Source organism: Anabas testudineus, chromosome 8 (assembly GCF_900324465.2).
Source record: "Anabas testudineus chromosome 8, fAnaTes1.2, whole genome shotgun sequence".
In the NCBI taxonomy this organism is placed as follows: Eukaryota; Metazoa; Chordata; class Actinopteri; order Anabantiformes; family Anabantidae; genus Anabas; species Anabas testudineus.
The window spans coordinates 499,382-523,516 of record NC_046617.1 but is presented as its reverse complement, the minus strand read 5'-3'; the positions used below and the strand labels follow the sequence as shown (position 1 = coordinate 523,516).

The 24,135-nt window shown below is 37.3% G+C and overlaps 1 protein-coding gene across 4 annotated transcripts in view; it reads right to left on the bottom strand.

Moving 5' to 3' along the window:
• Positions 1-24,135, bottom strand: part of rbfox1 (RNA binding fox-1 homolog 1) — a 122,289-nt gene that overhangs the window by 22,374 nt on the left and 75,780 nt on the right. For 3 of the 4 annotated variants that reach the window (XM_026362334.1, XM_026362580.1, XM_026362405.1), the window contains exons 5-9: positions 22,760-22,852; positions 18,088-18,148; positions 17,103-17,156; positions 11,728-11,857; positions 7,843-7,882 (exon numbers count right to left, since the gene is read on the bottom strand). In XM_026362334.1, coding sequence (XP_026218119.1) covers positions 7,843-7,882; positions 11,728-11,857; positions 17,103-17,156; positions 18,088-18,148; positions 22,760-22,852 — 378 coding nt within the window. The remainder of the gene's footprint in view (positions 1-7,842; positions 7,883-11,727; positions 11,858-17,102; positions 17,157-18,087; positions 18,149-22,759; positions 22,853-24,135) is intronic. The other variant, XM_026362490.1, reaches the window with a different exon arrangement.

The following is a 24,135-nucleotide window of genomic DNA, read 5'->3' as shown; positions in this document are numbered from 1 at the left end:
GAGATGGAGACTCACTGACACACAGTTGAGCAACGACAAAGTGTATTCCTTCATGCACTAAACCCTTACAGTACAATGTTGTTTCTAAAAACTTGCCATGACCAAGAAGAACACAAGAAGTGAGCTGAAAAGTTTAGCCTGGAATCTTTTGAGGTGAGGGACCACAAGATGTTGTTTGCTGGCAGAGTGCAGTGGGTGGGAGGGATTGTAAATCTGGATAGAGAGTTCAGGTAAGCTGGTAGTGTTGAGTTGACCGCATTGTACGCAAGAGTCAGAGATTTGAACCTGATGCAGCAGCTACAGGAAGCCAGTGCAGTGCTGGTGCATCCTTATCCTCATGCTCAGATTTGCTCTGCTCGTGTTCCAATCTGTGTTTGTGCTCTCAGATTTCCAGTGTTCTTGCTCAAATCCTCCTTCTTGCTCTCGGTTCCTGTTGCTCGCTCTCAAATCATCTCACGCTCGTTTCAGCGTTGACTGATCTATCAGAGGACCCTATCAAAATTCACCAGGGAATGGGAAGCCAGAGCTGGCTGACCAATGACATTATCAGTTACACTGTGGATGAGCGTTTACTTTTCCCATAAAGAACAGAATAAAAGTGACTTCAGAACTTCTATTTCAGCATGGACTGCCATGTCATTTTTATGGAATTTATCTTACATAAGTGTAATGTTCCGGGTTTTAAATCAGTGTAATCATTCATGCTAACTGACAGTTAGCCTAATGCTAACCAAAAATTTTGGTTTGCTCATACAATGTAAAGCTAGCTTTTTATTCCAAGCTTTAACATTACCTATAAAGTTAAGTCTTTTCCCGGCCGTTCTAGACTTAAAGCAAACACGCGAACCTGCATGTTTAGTCAGGGATGCTCTCAACCTTAGCATTAGCTCCGTTGTAGCCCTCCACTACGGTGTTACAAAAGTGGGTGAAAGTTTGAGCGCTACTGTCACAAGCCAGCTAAATGTTTAGCTTAGACCATGTGTTACTTTACTATTACGTCAACTAGTTCTACCGACTGATACCACTAACATTTTCCACTTAACGATTTCAAGTGCCATCGTTAAGTGGAAAATGTTAGTGGTATCGACCATGATATGTCACTGCAATTTTGAACATAAAAACACTGTTTATTAGTTGTGATAGTGATTTATGCCTCTGTGTAAAGAGTATCATCCACATGCATTGCAATTATGGTGGATTTTAATGATTATAGTTTACAAAAGACTAATTAATAAGACATTTTCTATACCTACAGAGAAACTCCATCTAAGATGCAGCAAGAAATTTATTGTCTTTGCTTAACAGCCAGTTGCAAGAGGACCAGACAACACTACACCCAGAGCAGGCACAACAACAGTTAATGGCACCAGCAAGATCCACAGTTCAATAAGAAATGACCAGGTTATTTTCTTTTGTAAAAGCATAATGAAGTCATTAATTGTTATGCTATTATGAAGAGCAGTGTACACATACATTTAAGGTTAATTTACTTGAAAGGTCATAACAACATAAAAGTTTTAAAGTGCTGTGAAATTTGATCATCACTGCCAAATGCATTTTGGAAAACATAAGATATGTTATCCAACTGTCGCAGCTTGCAGTAGCACCATCACCTTACCTGTTCAACACATGATAACATGAAAATATTTCAAAGTAGTCCTGCGTTTTATCAAGGACAAGAATTCTCAATGGTTTAGATATCAAGAATGTTAACTGTTAGAGTTGTGGTTGACAGTGAAAACAAATGTAAAATCTTGTTGGTCATGTAAACTAATGGTTGTTTTAATTTCAGTTTGTGCACGCTTACATTAATTTGCCAGTGAATATGTTGTATATTCATATTTCCAGTTTAATGAAATTGAATGCTCAGCAGTATCAGTCACTGTTTTAATGAAAAACTGTCACAGATAAACATAAGTATTTTATCATAGGTGTGCATAGAAAACCTATATGAAATTGAAAGTTTGTTTTACACTTTACACAAAGTTCACTCCTCTTACTATAGTGAGATGGTTCAGAGTCACCTGATCCTAATTTCAGTTTGTGCACGCTTACATTAATTTGCCAGTGAATATGTTGTATATTCATATTTCCAGTTTAATGAAATTGAATGCTCAGCAGTATCAGTCACTGTTTTAATGAAAAACTGTCACAGATAATACAAGTATTTTATCATAGGTGTGCATAGAAAACCTATATGAAATTGAAAGTTTGTTTTACACTTTACACAAAGTTCACTTCGTGTAAAGTGTTTTTTTTACACCTTACACAAAATTTAATTGTTTTTTAATTCAATTCAGTTTTATTTGTATAGTGCCAGTTCACAACAGATGTTATCTCAAGGCACTTTACAGTGTAAGGTTTAAGACCTTATAGAGTATAATTATATAAAACATGATATAGAAAACCCAACAATGCCATTTGAGCAACCACTAGGCAACAGTGAAGAGGAAAAACTCCCTTTGGAGGAAGAAACATGCAGCAGAACCAGGCTCATGGTGGATGGCCATCTGTCTCGACTGGTTGCAGTGAGTGGAAAGAGGAGAGAGAAAAGCACAGCAGGCACAAAAACAACAACAAGCAGCAAAAGCATTGGGCAGGTCAACTGGATTCTTGAGATGTACAGCTCCAGGCCGAGGATACCTGCAGAAAAGTACAGAGAGAGAGGGAGACAGAGAGGAGGAAACAAAACTACAGGAGAGAGAAGACACAAAGTTAATGACATGGAATGGTGGCATTTGAATGAATGGAGGAGAAAGGAGAGAGGAGAAGAGCTCAGTGTGTCAGTAGAGGTCCCCCAGCCGACTAAGTTATATCAGCATAACTAAGAGATGGTTCAGAGTCACCTGATCCATCTCTAACTATAAGCTTTATAAAGTCTAGTCTTAAATGTGGAGAGGGTGTCTGCCTCCCAAATCTGAACTGGGAGCTGGTTCCACAGGAGAGGGGCTTGATAAGTAAAGGCTCTGCCTCCCATTCTGCATTTGGAAACTCTAGGAACCACAAGTAAACCTGCAGTCTGAGAACGGAGAATTCTGCTGGGAAAATATGGAACTATGAGGTCTTTAAGATAAGATGGAGCATGATTATAAAGTGATGTATAAGTGAGGAGAATAATTTTGAATTCAATTCAGAATTTTACAGGGACCCAATGGAGAGAAGCTAAGGTAGGAGAAATAGGATCTCTCTTGCTAATTCCAGTCAGAACTCTGGCTACATCATTTTGGATTAACTGGAGGCTTTTTAATGAGTTATTAGGGCATCCTATTAATAAGGAATTACTATAGTCCAGTCTGGAAGTAACAAATTCATGGACTAGTTTTTCAGCATCACTTTGGGAGAGGATGCTCTTAATTTTAATGTTTCTCTGGTGGAAAAAGGCAGTTCTAGAGATTTCTTTGATGTATGAAGTGAAGGAGATATCCTGGTCACAGATAACTCCAAGATTTCTTACAGTATTACTTGAGTATTATCTATGGTATGAATTTATCAAATGTGATTAGACATAGTGTCTCTGAGATTTTTAGGACCAAACAAATTAACCTCTGTCTCATCTGAATTTAGGAGAGGGAAATTGGAGGACATCCAGGCCTTTAGGTCTTTTAAGCAACTTGAAGTTTTATTAATTGATTACTTTCTTCTGTTTTCATAGATAGGTATAGCTGGGTATCATCTGCATAGCAATCAAAATGTATAGTGTGTGAGTGTTTCTTAATAATATTGCCTTAAGGAGACATATATAGAGTAAATTTGTATAGAATACATTTTTTGAAATTAAGTCAGAATGATCTACGGGAAGGAAGCAGTTGAATTTGGTCTAACAAATGAATCTAGAGCTGTTGTACAAATCCATGCAGTATGCAGGGAGGATCTGATAAACTTTTTCTCTAATAGTTATGATTTTATTTGTAAAGAAATTCTTAAAATCATTGCTGCTGAGAGTGGACGGAATACTAGGCTCAACAGAGCTATGGCTCTTTGTCAGCCTGGCTACAGGGGTGAAAAGAAACCTGGGGTTGTTCTTATTTGCGTCTATTAATGAGGAGTAATATGAGGTTCTAGCTTTACGGAGGACTTTTTTTAAATATATTATTAAACTATCTTTCCAGGCTAGGCAATATTCAAGTAGCTTGGTGGAACACCACCTCCTTTCCAGCTTTAAGCTGCGGATTTGTGAATTGTACCATGGAGCTAACTTCCTCTGATTCACTAGTTTCTTTTTCAGAGGAGCAACAGTATCAAGTATTGTTCCAAGTGAAGCACCAGTACTATCAACAAGATAGTCCACTTGTGCTGGAGTAACATTGAAATGACTGCCCTCCTCTGTGTTGTTACATGGCTCTGAAATAAAAGATGGAATCATAAATTTGTCAACAGCATTTTCACATAAACATCTACTGCAGTGAATCTTATCCATAGGTGTAGTAAAGTTTGGTACTATAAATTCAAAAGGTTTTTGAAAATGGTCAGATAAAAGAGGGTTTTGGGGAAAAACTATTAAATGATGAATTTCAACACCATATGTCAGAATAGGATCAAGGGTGTGATTAAAAACAGTGAGTGGGTTTATTTACATTTTGGGTAAAACGAATGGAGTCTAATAGTGAATTAAATGCAGTGTTAAGGCAGTTATCATCAACATCTACATGGATATTAAAGTAACCCACTATAATGACTTTATCTGCACTAAGAACTAAATCAGATAGAAACTCTGAGAATTCAGTTAAAAACTCAGAGTAAGGGACAGGAGGACAGTACACAATAACAAACAGGACTGGTTTTTGATTTTTCCAGTTTGGAGCAGAGAGGCTAAGAGTGAGACTCTCAAATGAATTCAAACTATGAAGTTGATTAATAAACTTGAGTGGAAGATTGTTGCTACTCCTCCACCCCGACCTGGGCTTCTAGGAACATGATAATTAACATGACTTGAGGGGGTTGACTCATTCAGACGGACATATTCATCCTGCTGCAGCCTGGTTTCAGTAAGACAAAATAAGTCTATTCGATGGTCAATTATCAAATCATTCACTAACAGGCATTTCAATGACAGAGATCTGATACTTAACAGTCCACATTTGATTGTTTTCTTTTTATTTTGTTCTGTGAGAGGAGACATCTTTATTTTTATTAGTTTCTTATGAATCACTCCTCTTGTGTTAGTTTTTGATATAAATAATTTAGGTGAAAGGTGCACTTTTTTATCACAGTTTAGCATCAAGTCATTTAAACCTCTAGGATATTATTCTAGTCAGTTAAGCAGCCGAGGGGGTTGTTAATCAGTTTCAGCTAATTTGGTGTTAATGAAATTAATAACAGGTGAACTAGAGGTCCAACTTCTCCAGGATGACACATCAGTACATGCCATTGTCAGAAGGGTTACTGTGTCACTGTGAGACAGTCAGTTACTCTAGGAGAGCTGGACAGGGCTGTAGAAGGTCTGCCCAGCTGACACTAATGCCCGGCCTCATGCGGTGAGATGCTGTCAATTCCTGGAGGATGCAGGAATTGATAAATTATAAATATAATATAAATAAACAGTATTATTACTTATAAATAAAATCATAACGTTTAAGCAGGTTCTGTTGGTAAAGTTCTAATAAATACTGGTGTACGAACACAATTTGTAATAACAATGCTTTAAATTTATTCTGTAACAACATGTAATCAACAATTTACTGACCTTGTTCGTTAATGCTGTTTGAGTCTGCTTAACACGTGACTAGCTGTTTAAGTCAGATAAAAAAACAGATAACCTAACAGCTTTCATCTTTGTTGTTAGTTGCCTAGCAAGATAGTTAAAATCTAATCTAATTTAATGTGGAGCAATGAACAACACAGAAACTAGCAGTTAGTGCTAGGCTAACTGTCATATAACAGTTAGCATGAATGATCACACTGATCTAAAAACCGGAACTTTGCACTTATGTAAGAGAAACTCAAAGACAAACACTTACCTCAGGCCCTTGACTTTGGCGGTCCATGCTGAAAGAGAAGTTCTAAAGTCACTTTTCTTCTGTTCCATTTGGGATAAGTAAGCGCTCATCCACAGTGTAACCGATAATGTCATTGGTCAGCCAGCTCTAGCTTCCTATTCCCTGGTGAATTTTATAGGGTCGGTCTCAGGTCGATGATTTAAGAGTGAGCAACAGGAACCGAGAGCAAGAAGGAGGATTTGAGCAAGAACGAGGAAAGCGTTTTGAGAGAAAGCATAACAAAATCTGAACATAAAATCGTCAGCTCATCAATCGTCAGAAGTCAGTTTTTTTTTTTTTTATAATCAAAATCAGACATTAATTCTCAGCAAATATTGGTATTACTTGTACTTTTACTGTACTTAGTCTGGAAAAATCAGTGCATACCCATTACAAGCTATATTGTATACAAATTACTTTAAATTAATTGTAATGTTCTGTAAGTAAGATAGCATATAGCTATGGTAAGATAAGTGAATTAAAGATAAAGGGCTGGGGGTTCCTGTGCCCAGTTGAGTCAGGAGCAATCACCACTATTTAAACAGTGCTGGCATAACATAAGTTATTTTCCACATCACAATAAGACGAAGGCAACCCTGTCACACATGGATGCAGGACACTACAAACAGGCAATATCACAATTTTACAGCCCCCAAAGTTTGGTCCCCAACACTTTTGCGTTGTGAACCACTGCAGCTATTGTACATTTTGATGTAAGACTGGGTTGCAAAGAGGGGATGCATGCGTCTGCCTGCTGACCCGCCGTAAGACTTGATGTGTGCGTGAAGAGTGTTTAATTAATGATAGCTCAACAGTGCTCGGTTGGTCATGCACATTTCATAAGAAGTCCTGACTTTGCATTTGTCAGAAATCAGGAAAAATAAGAAATATGAGCAGACTTCTTGTAAGGTAGCTTATCTTACCTAAGTCATTACTTAAATAAATGCATCGTCTTCTACATAGTAGTTTTACAAGATAAACATAAACGCACTGTCAGAGGCTCTTGATCCATGTGCGAATGAATATTAAATGTGATTTCAGCATGGTAGTCAATCCCTGCAGCAGGGGCACAGGGGCTAATGGGAAGGCAAGAAGGTTGAATGTTATGGGAGTTATCTAAGCACCTCCTGCACACAGAGCGCATCATTAGTCAGAAACTCCCTAAAGCTTCCAACATGTACAGCACTCCCACTACTGCAGTATTACTGCTTAAAATCTGGGACAATCCCAGTGGGATTGTTGTGTGCATTTTTGGTATAAATATGTTTGTCTTTTATTTCGAAATCACAAATGTAATAGTGTGTTATTTATTATAAATTATAATTTTTGTTATTATTATTATTATTATTATTATTAGTAGTAGTAGTAGTAGTATTGCAAAGAGACCTATTATAACTCTATGAAAATGTTGACTTATGTTCACACAGATAATAGACACAATGTTAGTTTGTAGTTTTAACATTCCCATGATCATTAGAAACTAATGAACCAACTAATGAAACTAAATATCAGAATGTACACTAACTTTCAAAAGCTTGGGGTCACTTAGAATTGAAAGAACAGCATACTTTACTTTTGGACTGTATTTGTGTGTTTTATATTCACGTAAATATTGGTTAATGGTCTGTTATTACATACAGTTTGTAGAGAAACTGATCCAGGTTTCAGACCATGTACCGGCTTTGATAATAAGTAGGTTTATAATTGAAATTTAAGCTAATAGTGGGCAGTAAAACCAGTAAAGATTATTTTGTCAAATATGCAGCCATGTGTGAATATGATGGGTTTGGGCCTTGCATGTGCATACCAAAAGGGAGATGGAGATGGCACTGTAGCATGCTATGTCATACCAGTAAATAATACTTACATAAATATCTGCACCATAAAATCCATCCTGGTAAACAACACTGCAGAGAATGCAAACACAAAACAGACAAACACACAATAAAACAAAAACATCCATATTAGTGCATGTTGACATGCAGGCACTGGGCTAGCTACCAACCAACCCCCATCTCCACAATCAATAAACAACTGAAACCAAAAGACATACTGTAAGTGCGGCAGAGGCCAAGGGGAAATACAGCAGGCAACCCCCTCTGCTTGTTAATGGCTGGGAAAGGAGGCTGGGAAGGTCCAAAATATGTTTTCAGTGCCTTGAGTTTACAATCAGCCAATCAGCACAGCTACAAAAATTAATGAATGCATATCTCTCATTTGGTAACAATGAACTGAGTTTTTTTGTATTTATTTCTGTGCATGTTTGTGTATCATATGCCAAATGTATTTTCAAGATTGTAGAATATATACTATTTTAAGTATACTATTACTAAGACATTAAGGACCTTTTTTTAATGCAGACTACATCAGGTTCAGCTTTGTGTTATTGAGAGTCTAAACTGGCAACTTGAAAGATGAAGTCCAAACTTTCATGGACAGATGGAATTGATACACTTTTTGATATGAGGAATTGAATTACTCCTTATTTATGCCTGAGTGTATAAATACTGTATATCCGCTCAAAAAAAAAAAAGTTCACAAAATTCACAATGAAATGGAAGAAGTTGTGTCCACTACATGCATGTGGACACACAGCATGTTGACTTATGATTTGACTGTGGATGTTAAAATGTTTGTAATCAATACAAAATAATTAAATAAATAAAACCTTGAAACACAAGGTTGAAAAATGTTTCTTCCATATAGCACCAGGATGTTTGACCATCTCAGCAAATGTAGCTGACTCAGGTACAATATTGTGATATGTATTAATAATTCCTATTATTCTGTATGTGTCCAACAGTCATAGAGCAGCAGTTCCTCAGCCACAGAACAGCAGTCTGAAGCTGACCACAAGACCAGCAGCATGCGGACACAAGGAAGATCAAGGAGATGGGTCAGCGACTCGCCATCAACAGAGGTGGAGGTTGTGACCCACCTCACATCTACAACCACTGTTTCATGTCACTGACAGAGATCATGACACATCACATTAATTATTATGTGCTTGAGCCAACTACATTCACTTAACAAAGACTAGTGAGATACAGCTGAAAGATCTAATGTAATCTAATCTACAGTGTCTAGTAATTGGACTATAATCATTTATTATTATTACTATTATTTATTGGAGAAATCACATTTTGTGTGTGTTTATTTAAATGTAATCGTAATTTAATCACCTAATGTGTGTTTCTTCATTGTTTTCCCCTGATCTGCAGTAGAATTTCTTGTCTTTCTTCTTTCTTGTTCTGATATGAAAGTACTGTATTTTACCCGTACTGGCATCACAAACCTGTGTGTATACATGTAATAGAGAAGGCATTTCTCATCTAGCTTCCAAATAAATGTGGACCACACTGCTAAATTTAACATAGAGGAGTATCTCAATGGGCCAAGTTTCCTATTTTACCATAGGAAGCTATTACACTGGTTTCCAACCATTTGTGCTATGTCTGATAATCAATAACATCTGAAATGTCAAGGTGGCCCAGACAGCAATTAATTATTAAACTTATTATGTGGGATTGCAGCACACATACATGTACATATTGGTTTATTGACACTACAGGCTGTCATGTCAGGCCCCCTTAAAGACATGAAGAAACATTTAATGAACACCTGCACACACAAACACACACACACACACACACACACACACACACACAAAGCAAACTTGCTTTCCTATCCGTGTCACAGGATTTATTTAAAGTCAGCCTGTTGCCACTCAACCAGTTTTAATAAAAAAATATATCACGGTACACATTAATATTTCACCATCTCACTGCCACCAGGGCAATTAAGTGGTGCAGCAGCGTTAATGAAAGTACAATCTGTAGCACATATCTCTTTGTCAAGACCATGCTCAAGTGTTCTCCTATCTCGTCTCTTCCCAATCCTATGTGATGGCTCCTTTGCTGCTTACAGCCTGTAGTGACAGTGTTGTTAGTGGTGGAGTTACTCCAACAGACAGTACTTTAAAAACAGGAGCATGCACACATCTTTATCTGTGTTGAATGAAGCATATTTTCTATTGCCACACTAAATAGTAGAGCATATATTTTCAGATCATTTCTTTTTATAATTTGCTATTATGCTGTATGTTTCTAAACTTAGCGCTTCCTCCATATGACTTAATAAATTCTGTACATTGTATATTTTCACAGAGCTAATTCCATAAACAACATCAACAGTAATGTTATACTCACTGAGTGCTAAAATTGCAAATGTAACACCCTTAGAGTTAACATTGGGCCAGTGTTAATATGAAAAAGTGTTAAATCAACAATTTTGATATTAGAGTTTGTGTTACAATTATAACCACTATGGCAGTGTAAAAATGTATCACCACAAACACTTAGACTTAAAAAGTCAACACAACTGGAAATCAGGCAACACAGTGCACTGGGATTTACACCATTTAGAGTGCAAATGTAAAAATATGTGTTTAAAATATATATATATATATATTTATATTATATTATAAATTAATCTTGGCAAAGCACTATTGCAATGTTTTATGCTTCTACTGGCAAGGGTTTTTAAAGTGTAAACAGTCCAGCTTTTACTTTGTTCTGCTTTGCAAGTATTGTCAAATGGCATAATCTCTTTATTTTGGTAGAAGTTTTTGTAATTTCACAAATTGTCGAGTTTCACTGAGCATGAACAACCATGGTAATTATTTGTAAGGCTGTTATTTCAATATCAGCTTTTATTTCTAGAGTTACTGTACTCTGTGATATACTTGAAACTACTGTTTATATTTATGAAATTAACTGATAATTTGTAACACTTTAAATAAAGAAAAACAACCAATGTTTGGTTTTAATATTTGTACAAATAAAATCTGGTAAATTAGCTACAGCAATGGTATTCATTTTCATTTGCTCTTAAACTATGTAATAGTGCTCATCAGTCAGTTTAAGCTATTGTTTTTTGTTACAGTTCCACCCTCAGACCAGCTGGTGCAGCATCACTTCCTGGATTCACTCACCTGTTTGTTTTTGTTTTGCTTTTGCACAGTTTTTAGTCACTAGCTCCCATGCAAATCTGTATAAATATTTACATGAAATACTGAACATTTCAAGAATACGTGAGGATTTAAGATTTAGTTGTAATGAAATGTTTTTTTTTAGGAAATTCTGTTAAAAATGTGTTACATCTGGATGAAAAACTGACTATTGTAAGCAGAAGAAAAAAATATCTGCTCCCTCTGAACTACACTCCCAGCCAGCCTCCTTGTTGTCTATTTGCAACATGTCATGTCACTATTTATACAGTCATGAAGAGCAAATTAGATTAAAAAAAAACAAAACAACAACAACAGAGCAGCGCTTACTCAGATCTGACTGACCACAAAATACAACTCTTCTTGGCTTGTGAAGGGTCAGCCAGGGATGCTGTTGGGGCTGGGAAGATTTTTTTGTTTGTTTTTCTTTTATTTTTTGGTAACTTTTTTCCAAACTCCAAAAGTGAACACAAAGTTAAGAACCTCCATTCCGTCCATGAACTCCGCCTTACTCAGTAACCATAATGTACTTGCAAAGACTCAGGTCTTGGAGCACACCTGTTGGTTCAGCATGCTGTGGAAATATGTTATTGCTGTGAGGTGAGGCTGGCGCACATTGTTATGCTGATTCTGAGAACAGAGATTCAAGAGCTGACATCGGATAAATGAAAAAGAGCAGGAGAAACCAAAAAGGTGTGACAAGAAGTGACAACAAGACAAAGTAAAAATGATGATGATGCTTACCCTCCATAGGCTGGGATGTGGGGAGGTGGAGCAGCTGCCCGGAATGTGTTGTACACAGTCCGTCCTCTGCCCCGTAGGTGGGCTCCTCTGTAGGCTGCTGCGCTGGCTGCTGGGTAGGGAAAACCTGGTACTGGAGACAGTGGACAAAAAATGATGCACAATTTCCCTCATGTCACAAAATTGTATTTTGTGAATAGAACATGACATTCTATTCTGTGAATAGAACACACTTTCTACTTGCTTTCTACACCTGCAATTGACATTAGCATCTGAATCCTGGGGAGAATGTGTAAAGTGTCCTCCCACTTCAAATTTTGTTGGAAAAATTTAAGAAAAAAAGTCTAAAGAGACAGAATGCAGTAGTGAAATGCAGCTGTTGCAGTGGTACTGTTATTAAGTTATTATTCATCTTAATGGGGAGCGACTGACACAAAGTCTAATTTGAGAGCTGGGGTGAGTGAAGGTTGAAAAGAAGATCAAAGTGCCATTTTCAACAATAATTATACATCTCTTCAAAAAGGAGATCTAATGAAATGCTAATAGAAACAGTGAATCATTCATTCACTTAATGAAAAATGGAAGGTTTGAGACAAAGGATAAGAGTTTTTCAAAGAAAGACAAGGAGATGAGTGAGGCTGGTAATTGCTCCTATTCATCTTTTGTCACCTTGATTTTAGAGCTTAATGGCCTGGTGACCCTACAACTCACATTGATGACTCTTCCCAACTCTACTTTGCTGTTGATATGGGCTAAATGAAAAGGAACGCTTGGCATACAGTATACAGATAGAAAACAATTTAGGAATCAGTATTACATAACCTGCACATATTGGATTGCAGCTTAAAAACACATCCCTGAAGTCTAACAATGTGCTTGTATGTGCTGAAAAAAACATGTAGATGACAGTGAGTGGCATATTTGAAAATAAGTGCAAACAGACTCTCTCAAAAACAACCACTTTTGAGGTGGAGCTCACATCTCCCTACCTCTTCGCTGATGCGTCTGTGATGTTTGTGAACCATGAATAAAGGTGGAATGAAAGAAAAAAAAAACATCAGAGGAATTACAAGTTACAAAGACACAGCAACAGGATCACAGAGATTCTGTGTTAGCAGCAGACACGGCTAAGCTGCACTAGGTTTCTACGGTGTCAGACAAACATGCTACTTTACCTTTACCTACTTACTTTCCACTAATGCCATAAATGTAGTTTAAAAAGTTTCACATGATGTCTCTAAGACATCCTGACTGTCCTGCTGTGCAATTTGCCTAAAGAGAAGCTAATGTTAGCCACATTAGCAGTGTAGCATTACTGTGTAGCTAATGTGGCTACATTCAATAAGCTAACACAGTAAACATTCAAGACATTGTGTTTGTAATAAACTACAAACTTTGAATAAGACTCAGGTTTAGGTCGCACACAGAATAAGTCAATGTTTGAGTTTCAGTCCTGAAATGTATCCAGCTGCAATGTATGGTCAGAAGTTTACACACACATACTATTTGTTTGACCACTAAGTGGAAACCGTTCCGGCAAGACCAAACTTCAACTGATGTCCAGGTTTGGGTCACAGATAGTCAATGGACAAGAAGGATAAGAAGAAGGCTCACAGATGGATCTTATGATTGCTCTCAGCTCTTTCGGAGAGCACCGCACCCACTCCAATGTTGGAAGCATGTACTTCAACGAGAAAGTGGTAGTTGGAATCAGGCAGGATCAGGATAGGTGTGGAGGTAAACAGGTCCTTTAACTTTTTAAAAGCTCTCTGGGCTTCCGGTGTCCACAGGAGCTTGGTCTTGGTGGAGGTCAGCTGGTGCATGGGACAGACAATGGTACTATAACCCTTAATCAATCACCTGTAGAAGTTTACAAAGCCTAGGAACAGATGTAGTGCTTTGCGGTTCTTTGGAGTTGGAAGGAAATTAGTGGAAGCAGGTAATTATTCTTAACAAATTTTTGAATTAAGCAACAGAAATTAATACAAGGTCTCAGACCCTCATCCTTCCTACTGACAAAGAAGAAACTGGCACCCGCTGACCAGGAAGACGGATAAATGAGTCCTGCAGCTAATGCTTTGTCCAGTCTATGGTGAATGGCTTCTCTTTCCGGTGCAGACAGTGAGTACAGGTGGCCACATGGAGAAGTGGTAGCTGGGAAGAGATTAATGGAGCAGTCATATGACCAATGAGGTAGTAAGGAAGTAACCTTTGGTTTGTCGAAATCCTACATCAGGTCTAAGTACTATTTGGGAACATTGGAAAGGTTTGGACACTTCTCCAATGCCCTGCAATGATCACAGGGACTGAGAATGGAGAGGTTGTGGCATGTAGACAGGAGGTTAGAAAGGTTACACCCCATTCTAAAATTGTCCCTGAACTCCACTTAATAAGTGGCTTGTGTTTTAGGTGCCAGGAGGCTCCAAGATCCAAAGGGGCTGGGGGGATTTGATGATGTGAAAACATATTTGTTTGTGATGATTTTCAACATACAGGAAAATGGGAACTGAGCACAGGGGTGAATTAAGTGATTGTCAAAGGCAGTTACTGAACTGGAAGCTGCAGGGCTATGTTCTGGATGCACTGTGGAACACAGTGGCCAGCCCCACCGCATAATAGACAGAGGTTGGCATGCCTTGAGTTTGCAAAGCTCAATGAAAATATTACATACAGGTGACTTACTTGTCCACTCAGATGATCCCTTTTCGTCTTGCTGGTCCCGTTAGTTGAGATAGCACAAGCCACTTTTGATTGTTTGGAAGGCATAGGTGCAACCTAAATTGTAGAGGAAGGTATGACAGCTAGCTGGATCACCCACACAGTGTTACTACTGACAAATAGCTCAAAGAGGAAGTTGTAAAGGCAGTGGTCAAGTTGGAGGAGGAGATGCCAGTGGAGGAGTCACAGAGAGGTTTTTTTTTCTGAAAACGAGAAAGACTGAGAAGATCCAGGGTAGCAGGTAATACAAGTTACATCCAAAACAAGGGTCAGACCCAGACGAAGGTTGATACCAGAAAACACAGTCAGAAAAGGCAACAGGGTCCAGGGTCCATAATCCAAAAGGGAAACCAAAAAAATAAAGAAACGGCTGGAGATGTTCCTCTGGATCGAAGTGGCACAATCTGGCAGGCTGGTGTTAACTGCAGAGGTGCTTATATGGAGAGACTGGTGCACTGGTGAGGCTGATGAGGTACTTAGGCAGAAAGGAGAGTGGAAAGGCCAAATCAGACCATAAATGGGCAGAACAGGAAGTGAGACCAGAGACTGTGACAGTAGTACAGGCAAAAGCTGCTGAACATCCATGTGACCAACTCAGGTTCTGATGTGAATCAAGGCTTGAGGTGGTTCAATACTTGATTCACTGTAGTGGCTGGTTAGTGTAGTGGTAACATCACCACCTCCCATGTGGGAGACTGGGGTTCAAATCCCAGCTGTGGCCTACCTCCAGTAGTAGTCCTTAGGCAAGACCTCCTTATGCTGCCCTGCCTACTTGTACCTTGTATTGCAAGTTGCTTTGGATAAAGCAAACACTGAATTTCTCTCATAAACAAAATCTTTGTACAGTAACTTGTTATTGCTCTGTGTGATGTCTGAATGAGACAAATGTGACAGTCACTGTGTAGATTATATGACACAATACAATGTAATCGTCAATCAGGTCCAGTTGTATTTAAACAGTTACATAATTTGTGTAACTTTGCATCTATGTACTGCAATTGATTTAATCAAGCAATCGAGCTGTAATGAAAGTGTAGACGTTTAGCTTCAATACAAGGGATACTTGTATAAACTGGAAACAGTTTATACTTCCCTATTTTCAGAAGTTTAAAGTGAAGTTGACTGGAACATTGAAAAAGGACCTGACACGTACACTCAATATTAAGCTAAATTTAACTGTGTGCTGTTTATGCTCGGCCCCTTGCATCGCACATCCAGGACTATCACTCATTCAGATTCAGAAGAGTTCAGCTACACTGTAGAAGAAAGTTGCAATTTTTTAAACTTTATGAAAATATCATCTGACACTTTCCTGCTTTATAGCTAGGCAAGAATCCAACAGGATTATCTTCTATCCAGCAGAATCAGAAGCAGTCGGTTCTCGATTAAAGGAATTATGAACCAGTCTTTGTTTTGTGATTATTTATGGTGTGACCTTAGTTAATGTAATTGCAGGACAAAAAATACAAAAGAAAAGGATAAATATTGTTGTTGTTTCAACAGACACACTAGAAAAACATTTGGAACATAGGATGTAAATTATGATTTTAGCATTTTAACACTCCTCCAGATCTACAGTCAAGCTACAACCAACTACTTTGTGTCCTTAAGGGAAGTGACATGTCAAGCCGACTGTCGGCTGTTGGGCCAAAGGTGAGCATCTTTTGACATAATTATTGTGGTGTATCCTGCACCACTGACCCCAGTGAGAAACTAATCTGATTGGCTGTTCAGCTTAACACAGAGAAACTCAACATTATGTTTTTATCAACGCCTGTGCTTTGGTAAACAGTAAGTACTGTATATCCCTAACCTTTTCTGGGTAACAGATTTCAATGTTCAATGTTTTTGTTAGTGTTAGTATTGATGTCATACAATGTTAGTTTAGCAGGTGATACAATGGTTGTCATTAACCATAAAATAATGATTATATCAGCTGAATGATTCAACAGTTGTTGACGTCCCCACTAAACACCTTGGACATGTGAATGTGGTAAAAATGACACAAAAACTTTACATTTAGATGGTAAAATTAAAGACCAGGTCCCAGCCTAAATAGCTATAAAAGGCTATTAATAAAATTGTTAGATTGATTACTTTAACAGCCTCATAACGGTGTATATTTCATGCACATATGCACAGAAACACACACACACAAACATGCCCCTGTGGCATTTTGGGTACCTGAAAGGTGAGATAAGTAAATCAATACGACCCCTTTTTATAATATAAAGTATGTTGGATGAATTAGGCAAATGACTGTCTGTAGAAATTAAAATTTCTGACTTTTTTCTTTGCTCTTCTTATCACAAAATTCAGGTATTTTTCACCTTAATGGTCATAATTAATGACAGGGTGGGGGCTGGGCAATGGTTCCGGATGAATTCTGGGACAAATTGCTGGTTATGTTATGGCTAGTTGGATTAACAAAATATGTTTGTTTTGCTGCAGAGATGACAATCTGCTTGTGAATTTGTGCAACTAGTTTAAGTGTAATTCTCAGGCTATAAACTGACTTTGTCTGGTTGCATGTTGCTAGGAACAAAAGCTGATGAAGTAGAGGTGATGATGAATGACGAAGAGAGTGAGAAGAAGGATGAGGAGGAGAAAGATAAGGACAAAGGAGATGGTGACTGATGGAGAAGGGCATGTCCTCCTACCTGCATAGAATTCTGGGCTATATACAGCGCTGACCACTGGATTTAACTTCCAGCCTAAAACAAGACAGACAGCAAGACAAGAGAAAGACAGATACAAAGAGACAGAACATGAAACAAAGTTAGTTTATATGTGCAGCATGTTGACTGCACTTATACAGTATTTACCTGAATGTATTCAGTCAATGTTTTAAAATAAATGAAACCATCTGGATTAATTTGCAGCAAATATTTAAATGTTAACAGGCTTAACTTGATTATATTTTATAATAACATAACAATAAAGCAGTTGTCTTGAGGAAAAAAACAACCCCAGCAAGACAACATGTGTAAGCAATCCAAAGCACTTGTTAAAGTAATTTTGGCATTTGCTTCCCCTACAGGTACTGAGTTTAATTCAATGTTGCACCATTACACCATACATACTGCTTGCCCATTGAGATGTGATTCCTTTACGTTAACATTAGGTAAACTACTATGCCCTAGAAAATGTCTGATACTGTTTGTATCAGACAAAAAAAAAAGTACATCAACTTAATAATTTAATAAGAGACTCAATAAGCTAATGTTGGAGGAAATGAGAATGAGGAAAAGAGAAAATTATTTGCAAGAGACTAAATAGGAGTACATTTTAAACTGCCTTTAATCATTGCCAAGAGCTAATAGGGATAAAAGGATACAAGGTGGTAATGTAACGCCAAGGTGGCGTGAGTAATCTTGTGTTGTTGTACTTGCTTAATGCAGGTTGTTTTTGCTTAATTAAGTTGTTTTGTAATGTTTTACACTTAATAATTACTGCTGTTATGAAGTATCAGTAATTAATTAAATCAATGTGCATCACTTGAAGATTTACTTTCACTCTAAATTTAAAGGGTATTTTCCTGAGCCAAAAATGCCACATATTTTGATGAAATGCTGCCAAGTGACAACAAAACTTCCAAAAGGGTTAAAAATTTTATAGGCACTGTAAACACTGACTTGGCCTTACCATTTGCATAAGGGTTGACGGTCTTCTTATTTGTCATTACTCGGGCTGTTGCATTGTTGACCTATAGCAGGGAAAATGCGAGTTCCATTAATTATAACACTTATCACAAGTATTAAAAACTGTACTTGTTAGAGTACATCTGCATGCAAAGATTCCAAATGTTGTACACAAAGAAAGCAGTACACTGTGTCTTTGCAAACATCGATGTAATTTATGTGTTTTCAAAATTGCATTCAGATACACTTAAAACACATCCAAAACAAACAGTTTCATTTTCTTTTGCATATATTCTATCTTATGATGTTTTCCAGCATGCTCTCCCCAATTGTTGTGACATTTCAATAACATACAGACAAAGGAAAGAAACAACAGATGCATTTGGCAAAATTATATTTTGTAAATGTAAAGATGCATGCAATTTGGAAGAAAACAAGGACAAAAAAAATAAAGAAAATGTCATTGGGGACCGGGAGAGAAGAATATGTTGGGAGCATTATGCAACATCCAGTAAACCTTTAAATGTGAGAAGAACTGTTGTGACTAAAGCAACACAAAGCATTTACACTTGGACAACAGCCTCTCTAGTTCATTGCAAGAATAACTATAAAGATAAAAAACAACCAAAGAAAATAGATAAATGTCAATCAATCATTCCAAATTCAAGAACATTTATTAGGGCAAATGAAAATAAGAGTGCATTGTCTTCTTAAGTAAATAAAAAGATAAAGTAATAGACGAGATGATCAATCTCAGATGTGCAAAATGAATTCATATCTCAGTCAGTATCTCTCGCACACGCAACTTCAGGAGAACATTTAGTGAATGGACACGCACGCCGACACGCAAGAAAATATATATGTATGTCAATATACAGCATCAACTGAACAACAAAGAAATGTCACGTGAGTTTTAGCGTTGCAAACGTTCCAAAGAGAGAGGAAGGGTGAGAGGAAATGCTGGCAGAATGGCTTGCTTGCCCACACTTACCATTCCCAAATCTTTTGGCCCCTCCCACTTGTTTGTGTACTGTTACCGTTGTAACTGTGTTGGATGGGGCCCTAAACAAGCTACCATTGAAGGATGGTGGGGGAGGAGGGGATGAGAAAGGAATAAGCAGCATCTTACTCACTTGGCCAAGAAAACTTTGCAATCATTGCACTGACAAACTGTCTCTTTGCAAACAATTAGATGGTTTTCCTAAAGCATAACTCAAACTGATTGGTTTGGACCAAAATATATTGTTTGCTTCAGTATAGAGATAAAAACATACATATTAGCTAAGCTCTCAAATAGAGAACTTGCAAACACTCTGAAAGGACCCAGTTTCATAGATGTGTAATGATACACAAGTACCGAATATGTAAATTCATGTCATCCACATATTACACATTACACAGATGCTGTTCAATTACCTTAGCACTTTTTTAGCTAATGGTATACTGCCACCTGTGCCTTGCTACATGAAGCAGTGCACAATCTTGCAGCTGTTAGGTCATAGTATATGGTAGTACATAGGTCGTTCCACCATTGTGGAATCATTGAGCCGGAAAGTTTTAACTGGGAGTCAGTAGTCAAACCAATCTTAAAATAGGGATTTTGTAGTGCTTTACAAAGAGCTGGACGGATGGATAGAGGCTCAGAGGAGTGGACATTGGTGACAGTTGACTTGGGCTACTATATATATATATATATATATATATATATATATATATATATATATAATTTCTAAAATTTCTTATGTTAATGGCCTGTCCAAAAGCGTATTTGAATTTCACCTTTGTGCAACTATAACTCAATTATACAACCAAAATATCGGACTTTTCCCCACTTTGGAAATGTGTGACCATTTCAACTAAGTACAAGAAAAATTGCTGTTGATTTGCATGTGTGAAACTTTTTGTCACGAACTACTACTAGATTATGTAGACAGGGAATATATATGTTGTTATTTTTGAGAACAGAACAGGAGTATTCTATAGATGGGAGCTCAATGAGTCTAGATGTACTGCAAACAAACTATCAGGGGAAACTTCTTCATCTAAAGGGACTTTTCCTCTCCACTAGGTGCCCAGTGCTTGCTTAAGTGGGGTTGTTGGGTTTTCTATAGAATTATGTATACAGTTATATTTGTAAGGCCTAAATCTTAAATACTGTAAAGTGCCTTGATATGACTTCTGTTGTGATTTGGTGCTAAACAAAATTGAATTGAACTGTATTGAATTTTGCTGACATTAGGTTTGGATCATGACAGTAGCAGAGCTTACATTTAGTCATTTATTAGATGCTTTTATTCAAAGCGACTTACAAGGCGGGGTAAGCATAAGGAGGTCTTGTCTAAGCACCCCTACTGGAGGTAGGCTACGGCTGGGAATTAAACCCCAGTCCCCCACATGGCAGGCGGTGATCTTACCACTACACTAACGAGAGCTAGAGTGAGCTGCATGTTCATGGTATGCATTCAGGATATATAGACCTGAAAAGGCTTTGCAAAGGCAAAACAATTACCTAAACTACTGTGTTACAAAAGTGGAGGTAAAAAGGGACATTTAGGATTAGGGTTAGGGTTAACCCTCACCCTAACTTGAAACATACAAGTTATTCAATTCAATTCAATTTTATTTGTATAGCGCCAAATCACAACAGAAGTCATCTCAAGGTACTTTACAGTGTAAGGTTTAAGACCTTACAGAGAATAATTATACAAAAAATGATATAGAAAACCCAACAATCCCATTAGAGCAAGCTTTAGGCAACAGTGGAGAGGAAAAACTATCTATAGAGGAAAAAAACCTCCAGCAGATCCAGGATCTGGGTGGGTGGCCATCTGTCTCCACCAGTTGGGGTGAGTGGAAGGAGGAGAGAGAAAGTTATATTGTGAGACTGAACAGGCTAAAGACTAAGCTTAATTTATTGCACTTTAATGACATGAATGATTGTTTAAACATGCAAAGAAGACAAGTGTAAATTAATTTTGTTGTAAATTGACACAGACTATTTGACTGCAAATATTCCAGCTGCTCCACCACTATGTTGTAGATCAACTGTTTGTTAATTCTATCTTTGACAGTATATTTATGGTGATTTATATGACCTTGGAGAGTTGTGTATTTTTTATGGGTTAAGTTTTAAACTTCCTGTCTTTAATGGAGGAAAACGTTCAGCCTACAGAGATTATGCTTGAGATTAGAATGGCCAGTTTTCTGTAAATAGGGCCTGTGTCCTAAATGACTGTGGGTGGATTGCAATAAGTATTACTTGTTTCAAGACATAACATCTAACATTACATGTACCACTAATGCTCAGAACCCCAGCAGATAAAAGTTAAAGGTGATAGGATATATTGCATATCTTTGCTAGAAACCATGAGCGCTATATATATATATATATATATATATATATATATATATATATATATATATATATATATATATATATATATATATATATATTAAAGAGTTTGTACATCTTGGGGTGTTGTTAACGGAACAAAGGACTAATGGTTCTACATACGCAGACACTGCAGCAAACTCTCATGGTAAAAACACAGCTGAACCCGATACAAAGCTGTCCATTTACTAGTCAGTGTTGATCTCAAACCTCCCCTTTGGTGGTGAGCTTTGAGTGAAATTTATTTGCACATTGGCTACTGGCTAGGTACTTTATGAATAAAATTCCTCCTTCACTTTGCTTCATTTATGTATGGGTTTTATGATGTCCAACTGGAAGGAGATCTCAGGCAAGACCACAAACTGCTAGAGTTGTTTCACATCCCTTCTGCTATGGAAATATCTCATTATCACTTGGGAATAGCTAAAAAATGTCTATAGGCAACCTTGCTCAGCATACTTCCCAAAAAAGTTAATGAATTAAAGACACGTGCTGTGGTGCCAGGGTACTATAACTTCGGTGAGGGTACAATCATGGAATTATATATATTGTAAGTATGAGAGATGCAGACATTGCTTGGGATTTATTGAAGAAGGATTACTAATGGAAAACTGTAACTTGTAATAACACGTACCACAACCTATGCAATTCCATTCCAAGTACAGCCCAAAGTAAATTTGTGAAATGACTGTGTAGACTCCCACAGCAGTCACACAGTAGAATGTGGATGTCATGGATTCTGTTGGGTGTTGGGTGTGAGAGAAAAAGCTACCTATGCCAGTCAAGACTTCAGTTATTACCATCATCTTGAAACTTGGGTCAAAATATTTTTTCTGAGAAAAACCTCCCTTCATTATTAAACATATAGAAGAACTTAGATGCTTTTGAACGTTCATTAGTAAACTTCAAAGAAGTCTGTGCACTTCCTTAAACACAATTATAGGGGTAGTGTGAATTTTCTTGACAATACAAATTAAGAAAAATTGGGAAAAGGAACATAAATAAAATAGAAATAAAATATAACAAGCAAAGATTGTCACATACAGTAAGTAGTAGAAGTAATGTTGAATTAGTTGATGTCAACATTTGCAATAGTTGTGTTTGGGTTAATGAAAGTGCACACGGAAAGGGAAATGATGAAACATGTCATGAGAAAGACAAAGGTGAGTGTAGCAGTAGACTGACACACACAAAGACACACACAAACACACAGGTACACACAAAACATACAAATAGAGAAAAGAAGACAGGTACAAAGTACAAAGAAATATTTGAGGACATGCACCTCTATTTTACGACCTTCTACCACGGTGCCGTGTAATTTCTCTCTTGCCCTGTCGGCGTCCACACTATGCTCGAATGTAACGAACCCAAAACCCTGCAAGCAGGATGGAGAGAGTTAAGAACAACATGTGCATAACTTTGTATTATAGTCAACATTAGAGAGAAAATGGAAACTCAAAACATGGCGTGCAAAGTTACTAAGGCCTGCACTCTGATACAGCAGCACCCAGGAACAGCTCCCATGCAGAAGATGTCCTGCATTAGGCATTACTCACATGACCTGTAACCCCACAAACACCTTCCACTGTATGCAGTGAGATAGATAGCCATACATGCTGATGTTAGGGGGTTAAGGCATTCCTTTTTTCGTTGTGTTTTCAATTATTGAAAGGTGAAAAAAAGACAGACCCCTCCAAACAATGTGAATATTTAATATGGCTGCTTGTTCAGAAAGCTACAGATGGACAGGCCTGATGTGCCTGATGCTAAACTATGATTGGGCAGTTACACTATGAGAAGTGGATTTAGTCATAGAGCCAATGAATTTTTAACACTAATTAAAATAACAGAGAAAGAATTAACTGTATTGTAACCCTGCTCAGAAGACATTTCATTAACTGTAATTAGAATTGAAGCCTTTGACTGTTTTCTGTCATCTATTACCTTTACTGGCCTATTACATTTAAGCCTCAAGGGTTAATAACATGACTCAATAGTAAATACTTGCTTTTACAGCGGGGTCTCATATCAATTGCATGAAATGCAGTCAGACATAAATAATCTACTGCAAAGTTCCCATATTGTAAGGTGCTTCAGCAAATAGAGTTCTCTGATGAAGTCATTACACAGTAAATTAAATCTACCATAGACTGAAAGGGAAAATAAAGTTCTTTATGACATGGCATCAGCAATAAAAAAAGACACAGCACAATAATACGAAGCAAAAAAACACATAAACAGTATATAATACTACTTCAAAATTCACATAACCCTTAAAAGGAACAGGCAATGCTCTAACTATGTTGTTCTAAGGAGGACATTTTATTATACAGTGCCCATAAAAAGTATTTACTCCCACCATTTCACCTTACATATTTATATTTAATTGACTTCATTACTTTGTAAAAACCCGTTTTCACTTTGACATTAATCAGGTATTTTTTAGATTTTTTTTTATCAAAGTCGCCAACTTTTATTGACCATGACTGATTTATAATGTCAATAAAAGGATGAAACATCAAAGGGGGTGAATACTTTTTAAAGGCACTGTACCACTATTGATATACCTTGACTCTTTGCTTTGTTAATACAATAATATTAGTGGAAAGGTATTCATCACATCAATACAAAACATTTTCTTCAAAATCAACATCATAT